At 42.3% G+C, this 17,296-nt stretch overlaps 1 protein-coding gene across 1 annotated transcript in view; it reads right to left on the reverse strand.

Annotated features, from left to right (window-relative positions):
• Positions 1-11,132: 11,132 nt before the first annotated feature.
• Positions 11,133-17,296, reverse strand: part of CTNND2 (catenin delta 2) — a gene marked incomplete at its 5' end in the record, with an annotated part of 546,420 nt that continues 540,256 nt past the window's right edge. The window contains 2 exons of the mRNA XM_084260131.1: positions 11,133-11,568; positions 15,332-15,405. Coding sequence (XP_084116257.1) covers positions 11,308-11,568; positions 15,332-15,405 — 335 coding nt within the window. The 3' untranslated portion in view covers positions 11,133-11,307. The remainder of the gene's footprint in view (positions 11,569-15,331; positions 15,406-17,296) is intronic.

The raw sequence follows: 17,296 nt of genomic DNA on the forward strand, positions 1-17,296 counted from the left end.
CACATACAGCATGGTATTTAGGTATTAGGTATTCTCACAACAACTTTGTTTTTCAGACATCCGTCAGAAGATAAAAGCCTTGGAAACAGAACTGTCTCTTCAAGCTCTTAACCCTCTGACGAGCTACTGCCATGTTAGTTCTCTAGTAAGTTACATATTATTTTGGTCTCTGTAATTATTTTCTCTAGCATGAATCTAGCTTACAGTTGGCATCAAAAGCAATGGATTTGGCTCTCACTGTTTTTTTTCTGCAAGAAGAAACAATTCTTTAATATGCAGATCGGCGCGACCAAGTTGGGTGAATTTAGTCAACGCGCCCTTGAAAGAGGGAAAGGCTTTTATGAAAAATTCAAGGTTAGAGTTATGTTCCCAAGCATGATGAAAAAGCTACTTAACCCTTTAGAACAGATACATAGGGAGATCATTTACTCATGAAAAAGAAATTATTCTTGTCTGGGATATTAGCAAAAAAAAGGGAGCTAAATTAGTGGGAGGGATGATACGCAGGAACTGAATGGTGGTTTTCACAAATCCTTCTTGCTGTTCTGATTTCCTTGGACCAAATGCACGTTCAGACTCAAAGCCGCATCATAAAACAACCTGTCCTCACAGGCACATTGTAGGAGTCTCTCTGGAGAATATATTGACAAAACAAGTCTCCCTGCGCTAACAGGTGTTAGAACCAGCAAATACAATTTGCTGCAGTTGCATCACTGTAAGAGGATCACGGACTGTGGGCTTTGAAGCCTGACTTGGGGGACTGCTGGACAGATTCTTCACAGTTTGCAATGCAGACTTGGGCAAGGAAGATTTTTCTAATGATTGCTGATTCCCTACAGGACTAAAAAGCAATATTGACTTTCTGAAACTTATAAAAACTCTCTTTAACAAGTCCCTGTGCCTGTGCTTTTCACAAAACTCACGTCTAGCCCAAAAGCTCAATTCAAATGGATGTTTGTCCTAACTCAGAACTTAGTCCTCCAGCTTTCATCACCTCTGGGGAATCCAAAACAAGAGATGCTCCCTGCAACACAAAATGTTTATTGGCTTTAATTAATTGGATGAACAAGTGAATTCTATAAACAAGTTTTACCCAGGATGAAGAGCTCTAGGCATCCCTTGATGTAAATCCAGTTTTAGGATCTCATTTTTACTTATGTGAAGATCATTAAAACAGTTTAAGAAAGAACAGAGCTCCAGTGTCTATTGAACTTTATGAATTGATCACAATTCATCCTTGATGCTTCCTGAAAGCAACAGAAAGCCAGTTATGCATTACTTCATTATCACTGTAAAGCATAAAAGTCTTCAGCGTAGAAATTGCAGACAAATAATTTGGTTCCAGAAAAACCTATATAATCCACATTGTACTACTTAGCTCTATCAACATTAAGGAAATTAAATAAGTAGATAAATTATTAAACACATAAAAACCCCTTTAATCATCCTTTCAGGGTGCAATAACAACCTCATAAAGAGCACAAAAGAGAAAAACAGTATTTGATCTCATCTGTCTAGACTAAATTCTGTCTATATTTCAAAGCATCTGTCCTAAACAGAGTCAGCTTCAGCAGGTCATAGGCAACAGGTCCTCTCATTCTCCTTTTAGAAAACTGAGGTCAAGAAGAAATGCTGAATATAGGAAAATCTCCAGCTGATACTTTCATTGCCTCATGGAAATTCCCCTCAGCTTGACCTAGCCTTCAACACGGCTTTTGCTCTACAGACTACTCTTTTCCAATTGTATTCCAGCATGAAGGAGCACCATGCTGCATCTTCCCTTCCTAAAAGCTTTTGATTTCATTAAGTCTTGAGCCTGCATTAGCAGGCATGCTGAAGGAAGTTTTAACTCCTTGGAAAGCACATGGCAAATGCACTCCCTGCCTAGCAGACAGCTGGCTAGTGCTGAGCAAAGACCTGACAGATTCATTGCCTACTCTCCTGTAGGCCCGCTGGCCTTCCTTGCTGCCCCATGGGAAGTCATGCAGTACTTAGGGGAGCTCTCTCCAAAGGGCACTTTAAACCCTCCTGGTACCTTTGCCTTGCAAATCTCTTCCATTGCATCAAACTGGTTTGACTTCATTAAGCCTGAGTTAACTTCAGCTCTCCCTGGCAGTAGATCTTACCTTAGGTTTTGACCCAGGTGCAATGACGACTCAAGTCTGCAGGGACATGATGGGCAGTAAGGAGAGCAGTGCATATTTAAGGAGGCTGCTAACAAAATGCTGTCTTCGGCACCTTTCAGAGGTATGGGGAAAAAATTAAGCTGAAAACTCTTTTTTTGCATTCAACTAGCTAAATTTCTCTCTTTGCCATGGTGCACCCATTGCCTTAAAATATTTTACTGTAGGGGAGTAAAATGAGAACCTAATGACGATCTCAGCATGCAATTGTGCCCCATGTTGGGCCAGCTGACTTCTAAAAGTCATAAGCAAAGAAATCTGTTTTGATAGTTTTCTTTTTAAGAGTGAAACTTTTGCAACCCAGGACTGGTGCTATTGCTTTACCTTAGAGCAATTATTCACCCCAGGCACCTACCTGGCCCAGCCACCCATGCACCTACAGTTACAGACCCTTCTCTGATCTTCAGCATGCTGTCTTTTTTCAGCAGAAATGCCTTCCAAACACATGGAAATGACAAATACCACTTATACCTGTTACAGGACAGCCCCCTGGTCACTCCAGTAACCAGCGATCTTGCTGTCTCTCCATCCCACGTTCATAGAGTACTTAGCATTCCTTGCTTAGCACCCTTTCCCCTCCAGAATAATTTTCCATGTGGGGTACTTTTCAGGCTTTTAGGCAATCCAGGTCTGTCCAGATGGCACTGAAGAGTGAGTAGCATCTGTCACATTGTAGCTACCAGAGTTACCCCATGTTTCCAGTGAGTTTGTCTAAGCTGAAATGGGCCCAAAGTGCTCCTCCTGTAAAAAAAATTTCTTCTTATATTGCCTTTCAGCCAAAATCACATAATGAAACTGGAGCCCATGCACCAAAAACCCCTAGAGCTAAGGTATCTTTTAACAGCTGTACACGCTCCTAGTTCCAGGCAGTGATTTATTCCGTATAGCAGGTTAGGGCGGTCACATCCCCTTTCTGCTCTCCCACCCCTCCATCCCTGCGTGGGATGGATGAAGGTCTTGGAAGAAGGATCAGGATTTTGGTTGCAGCAAGACCCAGCCCTGCTGTTTTGCTTCCCAAGCACACACCTCTGTGCCGAGCGCTCAGGAAAATACTGCTGGCCATACCGCGGGGCTGCGGCGGTGCCTTGACAGATGGCCCCGCGAGAGGCTGGAGGCGCCACCGGCAAGGCGAGGTGCAGCGTAAATCCCTGGGAGCGAAAGAGTCCCGGTCGTTCTGGGATAATTCACGATTTCTGGACGTGGTATTGGAAACACAGTAAAAGTTTATATGGGTAATTTCCTACGTTTTTTTGGATCCCTTAGCTCAGCAGAGCAGGCTGCGCTGTGACGGGAGCGGTTCTGGTTTATAAACCTGCTTTTATTTCTTAAATCAAAGTTAATACAGCAGACAAACATCGCACTTGAGCTGTGGCATGGCAGAGACAAGACAAATGACAGCCATCATTTGCCACTTTAGGAAGCAGCTCCAAAATCCTCCTGTCTTTTAACACCTGCTTAACCTTAATTTTGCTGATTTGCAGAGTCATTCATTAACTATGGATAATATACACAGCTACCCTGATAGATCTGGAATTTCACAGTCTATTAGAGTATATAATTTGCCTTACATTGCAGTGTTGTTAAACCAAATCATTATCTTAACCTACACGTATATATCAAATTTTAGGAGGGCAAAATAGCTTGTCTCCAACTTAATTTTCAATTCTATATATTAATGTTAATAAATAGAATTTTTCTTTGTAATTAGTCAAAACACATCCCGCAGATAGCTGCATCAAAAATGTTATTGCCCTAAACTCTAATTATTGAAAGTAAAAATAAAACCCAACAAACCAAGCCAAACCCTCCCAAACTACAGACCTTAGCTGTAGGGAGGGTAGTTCCCACTTTCCCTTGTGTTAAGAATTCTGTCTTTAAATCTCCTGGCTTCTGGCTTCCAACTTTACATTCCCTTCTTGCTAAATTAGAAGACATTACTGATGCCCGTACGCTGGCATGGAGCGCTCCTCCTTGCAGAGACTGTGCAGTAACCTGTAAGCAGAATATCCCCAGCTCAGGCTGTCTGTAGCTTCCTGCTCAAAGACCGTCTTCTCCCTGTCTGCCCAGACTGAGCCTAGCTCAGGGCTGTCAGCTCCTGCCCGTGCTCCAACCTGCCAGCAAACCAGACAGATTTAAAGCTTCCTTTAAAAAAAAAAAATCATATTTGAGCAGATTGCAAATTTTGTTCAGGACACCAAATTATTGGTCTCAGTGAACTGAGATTTGTTTTTGCCTTTTTCTTCATCACAGACAAGCTGTGCCTGCAAGAGCAGAAGGAGCTGCTGACACACAAGCATTACCTGGGCTTTGGTAACCAATGTGGTTTCTCACAACTCTTACGCTATTAGAAAGGAACTGTGGGATCACAGAATTTCAGGGATTGGAAGGGACCTCCAGAGATCGTTGAGTCCAAACCCCTGCCAAAGCAGGTTCCTTTGGATGACTTAAGCTAACCGAAACAAACCAGAGGAGGACAAGCTGCTGCAAAGCAATCCCATGGGCAGCAGGGTGCCCCGAGTGCTGCCAGGGCACCCCAAAATCTGTGGGTCTTTCCTGATCAGCTTTGGAACAGATCATTTGTCTAACTCCTGTCTGAGCACTGGGGTGTCTGTGCCACAGGAGGCTCTTATATCGAAAGAACCAGCCACTCCCCGTGGGGCTGAGCCTGAGCTGCTGGGCAGGGTAGCACAAGCAGTGCTTTTCACATTATCTTTTTCTAATGTGGATGTCTCTTTGCATGTTTTGATTTGCTTATTGCTTAATGCTCAGTGCTCTTACTCACAGCCACAGACCTGGGGCAGAAACACAATGACAGTATTGTTCAAGTATAGCATATAAAACAAATTCTTGTCCTCTCCTGCCACCCCAATAAAAAGTCAAACCCAGGGTAGTAGTGCAAAAGGTTTGGGCTTTTTTTTTTTTCTTCCTTTTCTTTTTCTTTTTTTTTTTTTTTGAGGGGAAGGGTGTAAGTCTTTTTTGAAAGAGACTTACATTTGGTAAGGGAGATGTCAGGTTTCACACAGTAGATGCTCTTCATTTTTTCTCTATCAGGTGATGCTGAGATGCTGAACAGAGGTAATAATTGATTGTAGTCTGGATTCTCTGCCACCCATTTTCTCTTCAGCCTTGATGCATGAGTTACTGTCTTGATGTGTTTAGTTATCAATGTTTTTGCCTATATAACATTCCTGTAAATTATGCAACAATCAACCCCTGTAGCCACTGGGCTATGTATAAATGGAAAAACTTATGTGAATTTGTACATTAATTGAATTTGTGAAAAATAGTGAATCAGCAAACCAACCACTGCTATTTTGTTTCCCTAGATTTAGTGGCGTTTTGCCTGTCTGGAAAAGAAAGGTATTTCAGTGTCTGAAACTACTCATCTGACTACCGAAATTAACTGCAACAATCAGTCACTGCCAGCGCCTTTATCTAAGTCACTCTCTTAAAGCAGTGAAAATAAAATTACAGAGAGCTGTAGGCTCCATAGTAAATTTTGACAGACAGGTACTAGAAATTAAGTCGCTTTTTTTTTTCCTTCTCCTTTTAGCTGTTAGGAGGTTGCAGCCTTTGGTGTGCTGGCAGGCGCTCATCCTTGGAGAAGGTTGCATCAGCCTGTTCTCACTTTGGGCCTGACCCATGGCTTGATGAAGCTGAGGGAAGTCTTTCCAGGGAGCTCTGCTGTTTTCACAATTAGGTGCGAGCTAAAGGCTTTGCAAGAGTTTAGTGTGGGCTTTCTTCTGGTGCAGCAACACTAATGCCTGCACAGGAAGGAAACAGCATTTGAAATGGCATTAAAAGTGAAAAAGTGGGTTTGATTGGAAATTAGGTTTAATACTAATGCATTGGCATGGTGTCTTGTTAGAGTACTGTGCCTGGCTGGCACCAGTGCCCCTGCTGGTGCCTTCCTGGTCCCGCAGGGGATTATGGCATGATGATTTTTTCATTGACGTAACCCATTTGAGATGATGCAAAACCCCCCTGGGGGGCACTGGTCAGAAGGATCTGGAAAAGACTGTGTTAGATGGAGCCGTTGGGCTTGTCCCTCAGAAGGGTGGAGCAGGAGTTAGGAACCAGTGGTCCTAGCACAGGCATATTAAGAGGTGCCCGAGTCTCGGCTTTTCTCACTTGTTTATCCAGTTAGCCTGGAAGAGGAGGATGCACCCTATCTGCAGGTATCAGCTGGAGGCTTCAATCCCCATGCCTGGGGATGAATCTTCAATCTCCGGCTTTCATCCCGAATGTCTGAAGCTGCCTTTGGGTCACTGCTGGAAAGCAGGCTAGTCTTCCAGGGAAGACCTGGCCCTGCACGGTCCTTTCACAGATGCCAGCCTGCATCTGGCCTCCATGGAGAACACCAGGCTTTGAAATGCAAGTGGCTGGAGCTGCTTCTCAGCCAGCCCAGCCCCAGCACTGGCAGTGCTGGGCATGGATGTATGCTCAGCCACACACCTGTACTGCTCGGCTGACAGTGTGGGGCCTTTGCAAGCTGAGTCCTTGAGGGGATGGTCCCCTGTGTGCACTGTGTCCGTGTACCCACTGGGAAGGCTACACTTTGCCACTGAGGATGGTGGGGTGGAGGGAAAGAGGAGTTTGTTAAAAGGTGCATCTATTTTAGCTGCCTAATGTCTTTTTGACCTAGTCTTGAAAGTCTTGAACCCTGTCTTAAAATCTTTGATTGTCAGCCCCTCTCCTCTCCAGTCACTGCCCTCATGACAAATATCTCCCTCTGTCTGAAGCTGGACGTGCCCAATGGTGACCTGTGGTTGCCTTCTGCTGCTCACTGCCACTTCTCTGGCATGAAACTTCGCAGGCATCATGCTGCTGCTACTAAGTGTTCATTGCGTTAGCTTCTTACTACAGTTTGGTGATTTCAGTGTGTCAGATCTGCTGGGACCATAACACTGTAATTATGGGCGTGTCTTGATACACAAGCTCTGAGTGTTTTTAGGGCTCTTGTTTGTTTTTCCTCCCACTCCTCTCACCACTGCCCATGATACAAGCAATAGCATCCAACTCGGAGCTCTTCCTGCCTGCTGGAGAGGATGAGTAAGAGGGGCGGGGGGAGCGGCGAAAGCCTCCCCTGCAGCGCACTGGCTTACGTACAGCCTGTGCTGTGCCAAGCTATTAAAAAAGCTCAGCATTTTGGATTTTAGTCTCACAGGCACCCTTGGCAAGATGCTTCTGTAGGCTAAAGCAACCCCATCCCAGGAATCAATTATCCCCCAGCCCCTACATACAATGGCACGCCGGGACTCCCAGCGATGCAGCAGTAAATTAATGTCTCGCTCTCCGCTTCTTGACTGTGGCCTATGTAACATTGGGGCCAAGATCATATTTTTCAGACCACGTTCCTATCCAGTGGCACCAGCCTTGAACTTTTTAGGGGTTTTTATTTCTACAGGTGTAGATAAGCTATCTCTTTGTGAGCTGAGCTCTCGCAGCGGAATTCAGGGCGAACTGGGTGTTGACACTCTTCTCAAAAATACCTTTTCCCCCTTTGCTTGCTGCTGCTGTAGAGTAGGTTGTGCTCACAAACCTGATGGAGAGGGTGGTGGTGGGTGGTGGGAGGGACTGGGTTGGAAGCAGATGACTTGAGAACTTTAAGTTAGCTATCCAATTAACGTTTAAAGGAAACAAGCGGCAAGGGTTTGCTGGCTGTGTGAAGTTAGGCAGCAGTCTATGGGGTCAACCCCTGAGTTTCAACATATTGCACTATGACCAGCGATTCTCCACAATACAGTAGGATTTATTAATAGAAAATATGTCAATATGAGTTTGTCTTTGTACATGTTAGCAACATGTACAGTGAAACACATTTTTTTTTTTTCTCAATCTATATTGTTATAGTTCTTTTGTGTTATCTGACATAACCATTTATATTTTGGGCTTAAATATGTTATTTGTCAAAATGTACTTTCAGTGTTAATATACCTTTAAAATCATAGTTTATCTTTTAAATATTGAATTAATATTAAATTTTTTTTCAAATCAATATTGCTCATGTTAGTGCAAATTTGTTAATCTTGAGATAGGTTAACCATTCCTTCCAGACCATAAACAGCATTTAATAAAACAGTGAGATTTATATAGCTCTACACAGCTGAACAAGATTCTAATACGAAGCTTGTTAAAAAAAAAGAAAAAAAAAGAAAAAATCTGACATTTTACAGTACATCAATTGCATTTTATACATTTTTTTTTTTTTGGAACAGTTTTGTTTCTTCTCTATTTCTTTGTGTGACCTAGTACAAGAATGAAGGGAACAGCAATAGGTAATAATACTTTCCTCAGTAGTAAAAAGAATGCATCATACATATCTTGCTCAGCATGGCAGCAGTGTTGGATTTCCAAGCCTGGAAAAGAAGCCCGGCAATTCAACACCTTCTCAGAACTCAGTACAGCAAGAGTGAACGTTATCAGTCGGAGGAGCACTTGCCACTACAGAAGGATGGAAACAGAACAACACAAACTATAGACAAAAGGTATTTTATGCCACGCCATCGATCCAGAATCTCTCACTTAAGCAATGGTCAACACTTGACTCCAAGTATTTCCTAAGAGGAGCTGAAAGGGGGCAATGTGGGCGCTTCAGTAGTTTGAAGAACGGAAATAAATCCAACTTACAAAAACCTCCTGTCCTAAGAACTTCAAACAGAATGACGGATCCCCTCGGCCTGTCGGCAGTCCCGCGCCTGGAGATCTGCGCCAGCCTGGTGGTTATCAGGCAGTCAAGAACAACTTCAAATTGCCAGTGACATTCTTTATTTTAAAAAAAAGTTTTTATACTGAAAACGTGCTTTGTTCAAAAGAGCACTGCAAATGTCACTTATCTTATTAAAATCAATGTAATAAATAAAATATAAACAACCTGTGTCCAAAACTATGAATAATATTTTATCTACCTCACTATACATCTGGCCCACTGTGCCCCTCCCACCCACCCTTTTCCTAAATTTGTTAAAAATTTTTTTGCATGCGATTTTTTTCCCCCTGTTTACTACAAAGAGCAGATAAGGTTACATATCGTACACTGGGAAAAGCTGCCAAAAGAGATTAAACTATAGTCCTAGATTACCGATAAACCAATCCTACGTCACAATGACCGCCTGCGTGAACTACTCGGGCTGCGGCCTATAGAGCAGGCGATGACTCGCGAGAGACTTCTCCCCCCATGCACAGCCAGAAGTGTGCTGGGTGATGGTAAGACGACTACAATGACTAACCACAGAAATGTTCGCAACCTAAATCAAATTCCTTAAGTGTAATTTGAGCAATTTACAACTACGCTACTTGTGGCGGGTCTTGCGCTGTGGAAACTGCGACGGGTTGCCTGGATCAAAGAAATCAAGGAATGCTAGATTCTTTACTTCACTTCCAGAATTCCAAGAGCTAAGATGAATATGCCAGCTTTTCTGGTCTCACAGCCTAGCTTCCTTTTCGATTCTCTAATTAAAAAAAAAAAATAAAAATAATAATAATAATAAAACAAATCTCAGTCCCTTACGTTATTTTTTTTTTCCAGAGTTTTACTTTAAATGCACGGAAATGGTCAGTATCTTATTTGAGGAATGTGTTTTGCGTGCTGGGTTTTCTTTTTGGTATGGGTTAAAAGAAATGATTGTCCTAATGGTTCAGGAGTTGGACCCTTCCATAACCCCAGGAGTTCGGAGGCTCCAGACTTAAGTCTGTCTGGTCTTTTGTTTTCCGTTCCCTCGGGGAGATGGCGAGATCAAACTCTGCCTTCCTTGAGCAGTTGCTGGTTGGTGGCTGGAGAGTAATGATGTTTCCTCAAGAGAAGATCAAGAGACGCTATTTTAAAGGAAATGGCACCTAAGGGTGAAGGAGTCAGCGAAAAAAAGAACCAACCCCGAAAACCCCTTCCGTTGTGAGTATGAGGCCTGACGGCTTTGAATTGCTATCGATGGGTAAGAACGTGAGTAAGAGAAAGCACATACTGGAGTTTCCACTGTTTAAAAAAACTGAAAATCAAACCAAAAAATTGAAGCTTGAACAAGGAAAAACACTGGATGAAAAGAAGTCTTACGCCACACGGATGCACACGCTCAAACACATACACGCACACGCACACAGACTACTATGCATACGTGGACACACACAAGTAAGAATGTGTATTTGTATGGTAGGTTCTTGGAAATAGACATTCTTAGCAAATATGGATGACAGATCAATTGTAATTTATTTTCTTTTAACACTGTATCATCATAAAGAAAACTGGTATAAATGAAAAAAAATCTATTTCAAATATCTACATCTAAAATTTTAGGCAGTGAAAAAGCACTTTGTTGACAAGGAGTGTGGAATGATGAATGTTAATTGTCAGAAACTGCTGAATGCCTTTTTTTTTTTTTAGTTGCCACAAACAAATTCACATATCAGAACGAACAATACTGCTAAATATTCCTTTTTTGTTTTTTTGATTTTTTTTTGATTTTTTTTTTTGTTAAAACGCACCGGGGAAAAGAAAACAAAAAACTGGAAATTCATACATCTTTCAAAATTTGAAATTGAAGCAATATTTAGAACCATAGATGAAGAAACACTGTGGCATTGGTGTAATATACACAATGCACTTGTTTTTTTTTTTTTATCTGTAATGTACATCAAATACTTTACAACAATGCATTAACAAAAGGCAAGAAACATCTTGCTGTACAGAGGAAACCCCAAATGCAACTTGAAGCCTAGATTCACAATGAATGAGGATATTAAACAAAGTGTGAGAAGCTGTTCCCCATAAAGTATGTACGCTGCTCGGTTACTTGTGCTTAACTCTTGACCCACATCCACTGTCGTGTTCTCCCTCCTTCCTTCAGCCACATTCAATATACAGCACCAAACTTTAGACTCTACGGGACAACACTAAAGTTGCCCCACACTGTAAAATATATATGTGTATATATATTTCTTTCTAATTACTCCCAGGCTCAGCTTTCGCATCTTTTAGCCTTCTAAAAAAAATCTCTTAGTTTTTTTCCATACTGGTTATCTGGGCCTTCCTATGGAACAGGCTTTAACAAACTAAATTTGCAGGAAAAAAAATGTCTTGTGGTATGCATGCACATGCACAGTTCCTGGAGCTTTTGTATCTGCCCAAGTCTCACACCCAGGAGTCGGGAGAGGCTGGATAGTGGCTTGTTTCATAGTTAAGTTCACTATAGGGACGAGCAGCTGAATAGAAGTCGACGTAGTTGCCAGTTGACTTTAGTCCCAGGTGCATGTTGTATTCGCTTGCAGGTGGACGATGATGCACTTGGTCCTCAAAGAAGGACTCATCATAGTTTCTTGTTGAATTCTGAAACGGCTGATATGGTTCGTAATCTTTTCTGCTGGGCTCCTGTGGAACTGGCTGTGTTGAAACCTGAAAGACAGCAACACCCACAGCTTGTTAGATAGAGCTTCATGTGGGCAGCGAGAGGGAAGAAGGAGCAAGTCTATCTGTGTTTACCACTCTGTAATCTTAACATCTGCTCAAGCCATTGCTTGGTAGTGAAATAATTCCACAGCTTTGCCTTGTCGTTGCATTTCTTTATTTAATATTTTTACTAAATACATCTATTATTTATTGTTACTGTTGCTAACAGATGCTAGTTTACTTATAAAAGAATTTAAATCTGGATCAGCAGAGCGTGGCCTCCAGTTACTTCTGTACCTATCGACTGGGTATAACTTTCACAGAATCACAGAATCACAAGGTTGGAAGAGACCTTTGAAGATCATCGAGCCCAACCATTCCCATCCTATGCTAAACCATATCCCTAAGTACCTCATCTACCCTTTTTTTGAACACACCCAGGGAAGGTGACTCAACCCCCTCCCTGGGCAGCCTGTTCCAGGCCCTGACAACTCTTTCAGTAAAAAAGTTTTTCTAATATCCAATCTAAACCTGCCCTGGCACAGCTTTGTGCCATTTCCCCTTTTCTATCTTCTGTCACCTGGCTGAAGAGACCATCACCCACCTCTCTACAACCTCCCTTCAGGTAGTTGTAGGTGGTGATAAGGTCTCCCCTCAGCCTCCTCTTCTCCAGGCTAAACAGCCCCAGCTCCCTCAGCCGGTCCTCATATGATTTGCCCTCCAGCCCCTTCACCAGCCTGGTTGCCCTTCTCTGCACTTGCTCAAGGACCTCAATGTCCTTCTTATGGTGGGGAGCCCAGAACTGCACACAGTACTCAATGTGCGGCCTCACCAATGCCGAGTACAGGGGCACAATTACCTCCCTAGACCTACTGGCCACACTGGTTTTGATACAAGCCAAGATGCCATTGGCCTTCTTGGCTGCCCGGGCACACTGCTGGCTCATATTCAGCCTGCAGTCAACCAACACCCCCAGGTCCTTCTCTTCCTGACAGCTCTCCAGCCAACCTCTCCCAAGCCTGTAGTGTTGCATGGGTGTTTTGCAGCTATCTAATACAAACAACAGTGGCCAAAACTCAGCATTGAGGCACCTGAATGGAAGTGATACACGTTCCAAAGACACTTAACATTTCCCAGCTGCCTTTGCCACAGGTGAGATTTGGAGTGACACCACATCTTTAAGAACCATTCATAACTTTTAGGGCACTGACATGAGAAAATTTCAAGTCAAGTGCCCTGAAATGTGTTCTTCTGCTGCTGTCGAGCTGAACCACCTTCTTTCCATCTCCTCACTTCATGCTGACAATCTTGTGTTGATGCTGCACTCTGGGAAGTTACTTTGAGGCTGAAACACTTATGATATGCAGTAAAAAAATCTCAGGTGGTCCTGTAACCTCTGTTTGCCATAAAGTTTTTTTGTAGGCAGCCCTAGCAAGTCTGTTTTTATGGCTGAGACTTAATTAAAATCTGAAATTTATAAACATACATTAAGTAACTCTAGTGGAACTCTACCTTCCACTCTATGCCACCTCTGTGAGTTGGGGCAGACTTTGTACCTGTATCCATTCAATCCTCAAACAGTCACAACTGGGAATACTGACGCTCAGATGCTGGTGTCAGAAGACCTTCCAGATCCTGCTGGCTCTGGAAGAGTTAGCAACGTTCCCTCAAGAAGAAAGGAACAGTTGCAGTGCTATATCCCAAACTGTGACACTCTTTCATAGCAGGTCTGCACAGGACCCTGCAGCCTGTGTCCTTCAACAATCCTACAAGTGACCTTACAATACATGGCCCAGTATTAGAACAGCACAAAGGTGCACAACTACTCTAGCTTCTGTTTCTAGGACTACTGTCAAGGTGTAGAGGACCTTGAGCACCTCATTTCACTTCCTATATTGAAATATGGGTGTTTAGTTGTGGACACAGGAGAAAAAATTGATAATAAGCAACCTGTTTATATGCCAAAAAGCTAGAGACAGACAATTTTTGAGTAGAAAATAGGTGACTAAAGTAGTATTTCAATGTATTTTCTAGCTAAGAACACTACTTTGATATGTCAATCATAAACCTGACATTTCACTGACAGTGAGTGGGAAAAGGTGGAAAATTTGGTTTGGTTTTTGGTGTTTTTTTGTTTGTTTGTTTTGCTTTCACTCCAACTCTCACCCCAAAAATCAAATTAGTTGATTCATGACTGCACTTAAGAGTACACCTGCTGTTACAATGCTCTTATTTACTCTAAATACTGCATTAATTGGAAGGGCTTCATCTCTTTAAATGCATTAAAAGCAGAACACCTTCATGTGCCGAACTGGCTCACACAAAGAAGGCACACCACAGGAAATACTGTCTGCTTAAAAAGCAAAACCAATAAAGAGAAACGAGGGCACGGAATATCAGTAACTCTCTGATCTTTTTTGTAGGCTAAAAGCTAAATACCACTCTCTTAAACTTAAATTTCAGGTAATCTAGTAAAAATTTTTACCTGTCCAATACTCCTAATGATTGTCAGTGCTTTCCTTAAGTTTTTTCCCTCTCCTTTCTCTAGCTGAAAAATGCTGTAGCTTTGGTGTTTTACATACAGAAGTTATGATAATTATATATAGAATAGCATTACTTATGATGAGGAAACAAAAGGGGCATGTATGAAACTGTAAGGGCTTGTAGGGATAGGACAAGGGGTAAAGACATCAATCTGAAAGGGGGCGGGGTTACATTACGTATTGGAAAGAAATTCTTCCCTGTGAGGACGGTGAGGCCCTGGCACAGGCTGTCCAGAGAAGCTGTGGCTGCCCCCTCCCTGGCAGTGTTCAAGGCCAGGCTGGATGTGGCTTTGGGCAACCTGGTCTAGTGGAGGGTGTCCCTGACCATGGCAGGGGGTTGGAACAGATTGGTCTTTAAGCTCCCTTCCAACCTAAACCAGCCTGTGATTCTAAGAAAAGGCTATGGGTGCAAACAATGTCTGTTTCCCAGGGATCTGAGCAAACACTATGCTGGACATACCTGCTATTCGAATGCCACACAGGTCAATACTGCAGCTTTTGGAGTGCATTAGCTTGGCACCCCTGCTGCCAATTACTCTTTTGTAATGCCCACCTTATCCAGGCACATTTTCTGCTTGCTTTCTGGTTTTCAGCCACAGGACAGTTTTAAAAGAGTCCCAAAGTTATAGACCTAATGGTTTGGATGGGAAAGTGGGAAAACTGGATGTGACACATGGGAAAGCGTCCTTGCCAATGAAATGCTAGATTTTCTTTTGCCCATGCCCTGATGCACACATTAAAAACCAGCCAAACAAAAAGACATGTTGCAACCATGCTTGATCATGTGGGTGACTAAACAGCAAATCTGAGGGCTTTTGCTACAGTGTCAGTAGTGTGTTGGATTTTAAACTGGCTATACTCAAGTAACACGATGTGACCGGGCTTAAACCAATTCATTGGCAAAGGTCATCATGAGATACCAATGACTAGCTTGGCTTTTGCAGTCCGTGCCACCCCCAAACCCCTCTGGATTTCATTCAGTAACAGGCTTAAACACTGCAGATAATTTCTGTGCATATTCTGTCGTAACCTGTTGGATGTTATTTGAAACTTGGGTTGAAATTACTCATTAGCATAAAGAACATAGCTTGTTTGAAGGCAGTGGAACTGCACTAGCAGATGTCCCTCCAATCCAGATTTATCAATCTTTGTGGCATTTTATTTACTTTCCATACAAGATGTTATAGTGCCATCCAGAACAGTAAGACTTCAGTCTCCCTACTTACCTGGTTATGTTTGATATCTTCAGCAGGTGCACCGTACGAATTCCTGTACAATGTTGAGATTCCAGTGTTCTGAGCTGGAGAGAGAAAAAAGGAAGGAAAAAGAAAGTTTACCAACAGTATCTCTTTGGCATCAAAATGAATTCTGAAGGCTTCATTAAATACACGATACAGCACCTGTTTCCCAACCACAAAAATCTTTAAAAGCATCTGCTTCCCTTTTATCTTCTTCCCACTAAACAGTCATTGTCTTTGTTTCGATACACATGCATGTACATGGTATATGCTTAATGGTAACAGGCACTACGTCACATTTGTACCAACCTTGTGTGTTTCACATATACATATATATATAAATATTCATATACAGTTAGCATTCAGTAGTATATTTCAGGTTATGAATGGTTATGTTACATCACATACTCTAAACAGGTAACAGTTGTAGGTATTAAGAAAAATTTCCTTCCTTTTGCTTCAGTTGGATGTTGTTACACCAAATCCTGGATTATTTTTCCCCAGAGTGCTTTTGCTGAAAAGTGAAATTATTCATGGGAGAAGTGATTAAACGCAACTGGAAAATGAGTTATGCAAAGAAACAATATGCAGCTATACTGAAGAGGTCTGGCCAAAATCATCTCAAATCCATGAACTACTGTCACTTTTTTCTCTAAAATTCATGGACAAAACTGAGCTATGAGTTTGAAATCACAAGTAAATCTAAAGACAAGGATTACATCATACAGTTTTACAAAAGTTTATTTCCCACCGTGCCTCCCATCCTCCCCAACACATAAAAGGCTTAGGATATTCCCCACAAGGCTGACATCACTGATCCCTTTGGTTTGGATGTGTGGCTGAAGCTCAGTTTCCTGGTAGGGCTAGAAAAATTGTATTTATTTGTCATATTTGAAAGAGTATGAGGGCAATGTTTTGTGTGGCTGCTGCACACTGGTTCTTACTGGGCATGCATTATTAACTTTCCAGACAGTATAACAAATGATTCAACGCTGTCTCAAAGATTCTCATTATAAAAGCATGTGCCTGAAAGTAAAAGTTGAGTGGTTGTGAATCAGACTCATCAGTGGAGTTGAAACATGTTGCTCATGCGATTCTTCTAGGGTCTCTGTGCAATGGTACAAAACCTGGAGGCACCAAAAGTTGCTTTTAATACCTTCATAACTCAAAAACTTTGAGGGTGAAGACTGAGCATCAGCGCTGAACGCTCGGTATGGGATCCATGCTATTCACATCACCAAGAAGAACCACAGTTACTGAAGAAGTAACCACTCTTTCTTCCTTTGGTAACCTCCTACCGTGGATCCCAGCATTTGCACCTGCCTCTATCTCTACAGCCACCACCACAGCCTCTCTGGAAAAAGGAACAGTATGGTCTTCAGTCAAAGTTGATTTCAACATGCCAATTCAGATTTTCCCATCTGCCATGGGTTTCACACTGGGGTTAGAAGTTTGTCAGGGTTTGGTGCACCGCTCCATGATCCTTCTTTACAGATCTTAGTAGGTGTTCTTGAAGATCTCTAGCCTGTTCTTGAAAGAGCATAAAGACAGGGCTTATATTGTGGGGTGATGAGCCCTAGCACCTGGAAGAAGATTTTTCACTTCATAACCATTAACTAATAGGGTTGAAAAACATCTTGTTTCTTGAAGAGTTGGAAGCAGTTATTAAGACAGTAGGAAATGAAGAGCTCTGGAGGTCTCCAAGGACTACAGCAGGATGCTTGCTTTGAAGGTGGAAAGAATACAAATTCTGTTAACAGATGGAAATGATTGCTTCAGTAGTTTGCCTTTGGTCATAGGTGTTCATGCCAAAGGGTCGATCTGCAGTTTCTCTCTGTTCAGGCTGCTTTTTGTCACCTAAATTGAGTGATGCATGCAACTTGACTGTTACTTCAGTGTTTTTTTATATTCCAGCAGCATCCTGTGCTTTAGTGTTTGAAAAACTCTCTCCCA

Source organism: Gallinula chloropus (genome assembly GCF_964237585.1).
Source record: "Gallinula chloropus genome assembly, chromosome: 2".
Classification (NCBI taxonomy): Eukaryota; Metazoa; Chordata; class Aves; order Gruiformes; family Rallidae; genus Gallinula; species Gallinula chloropus.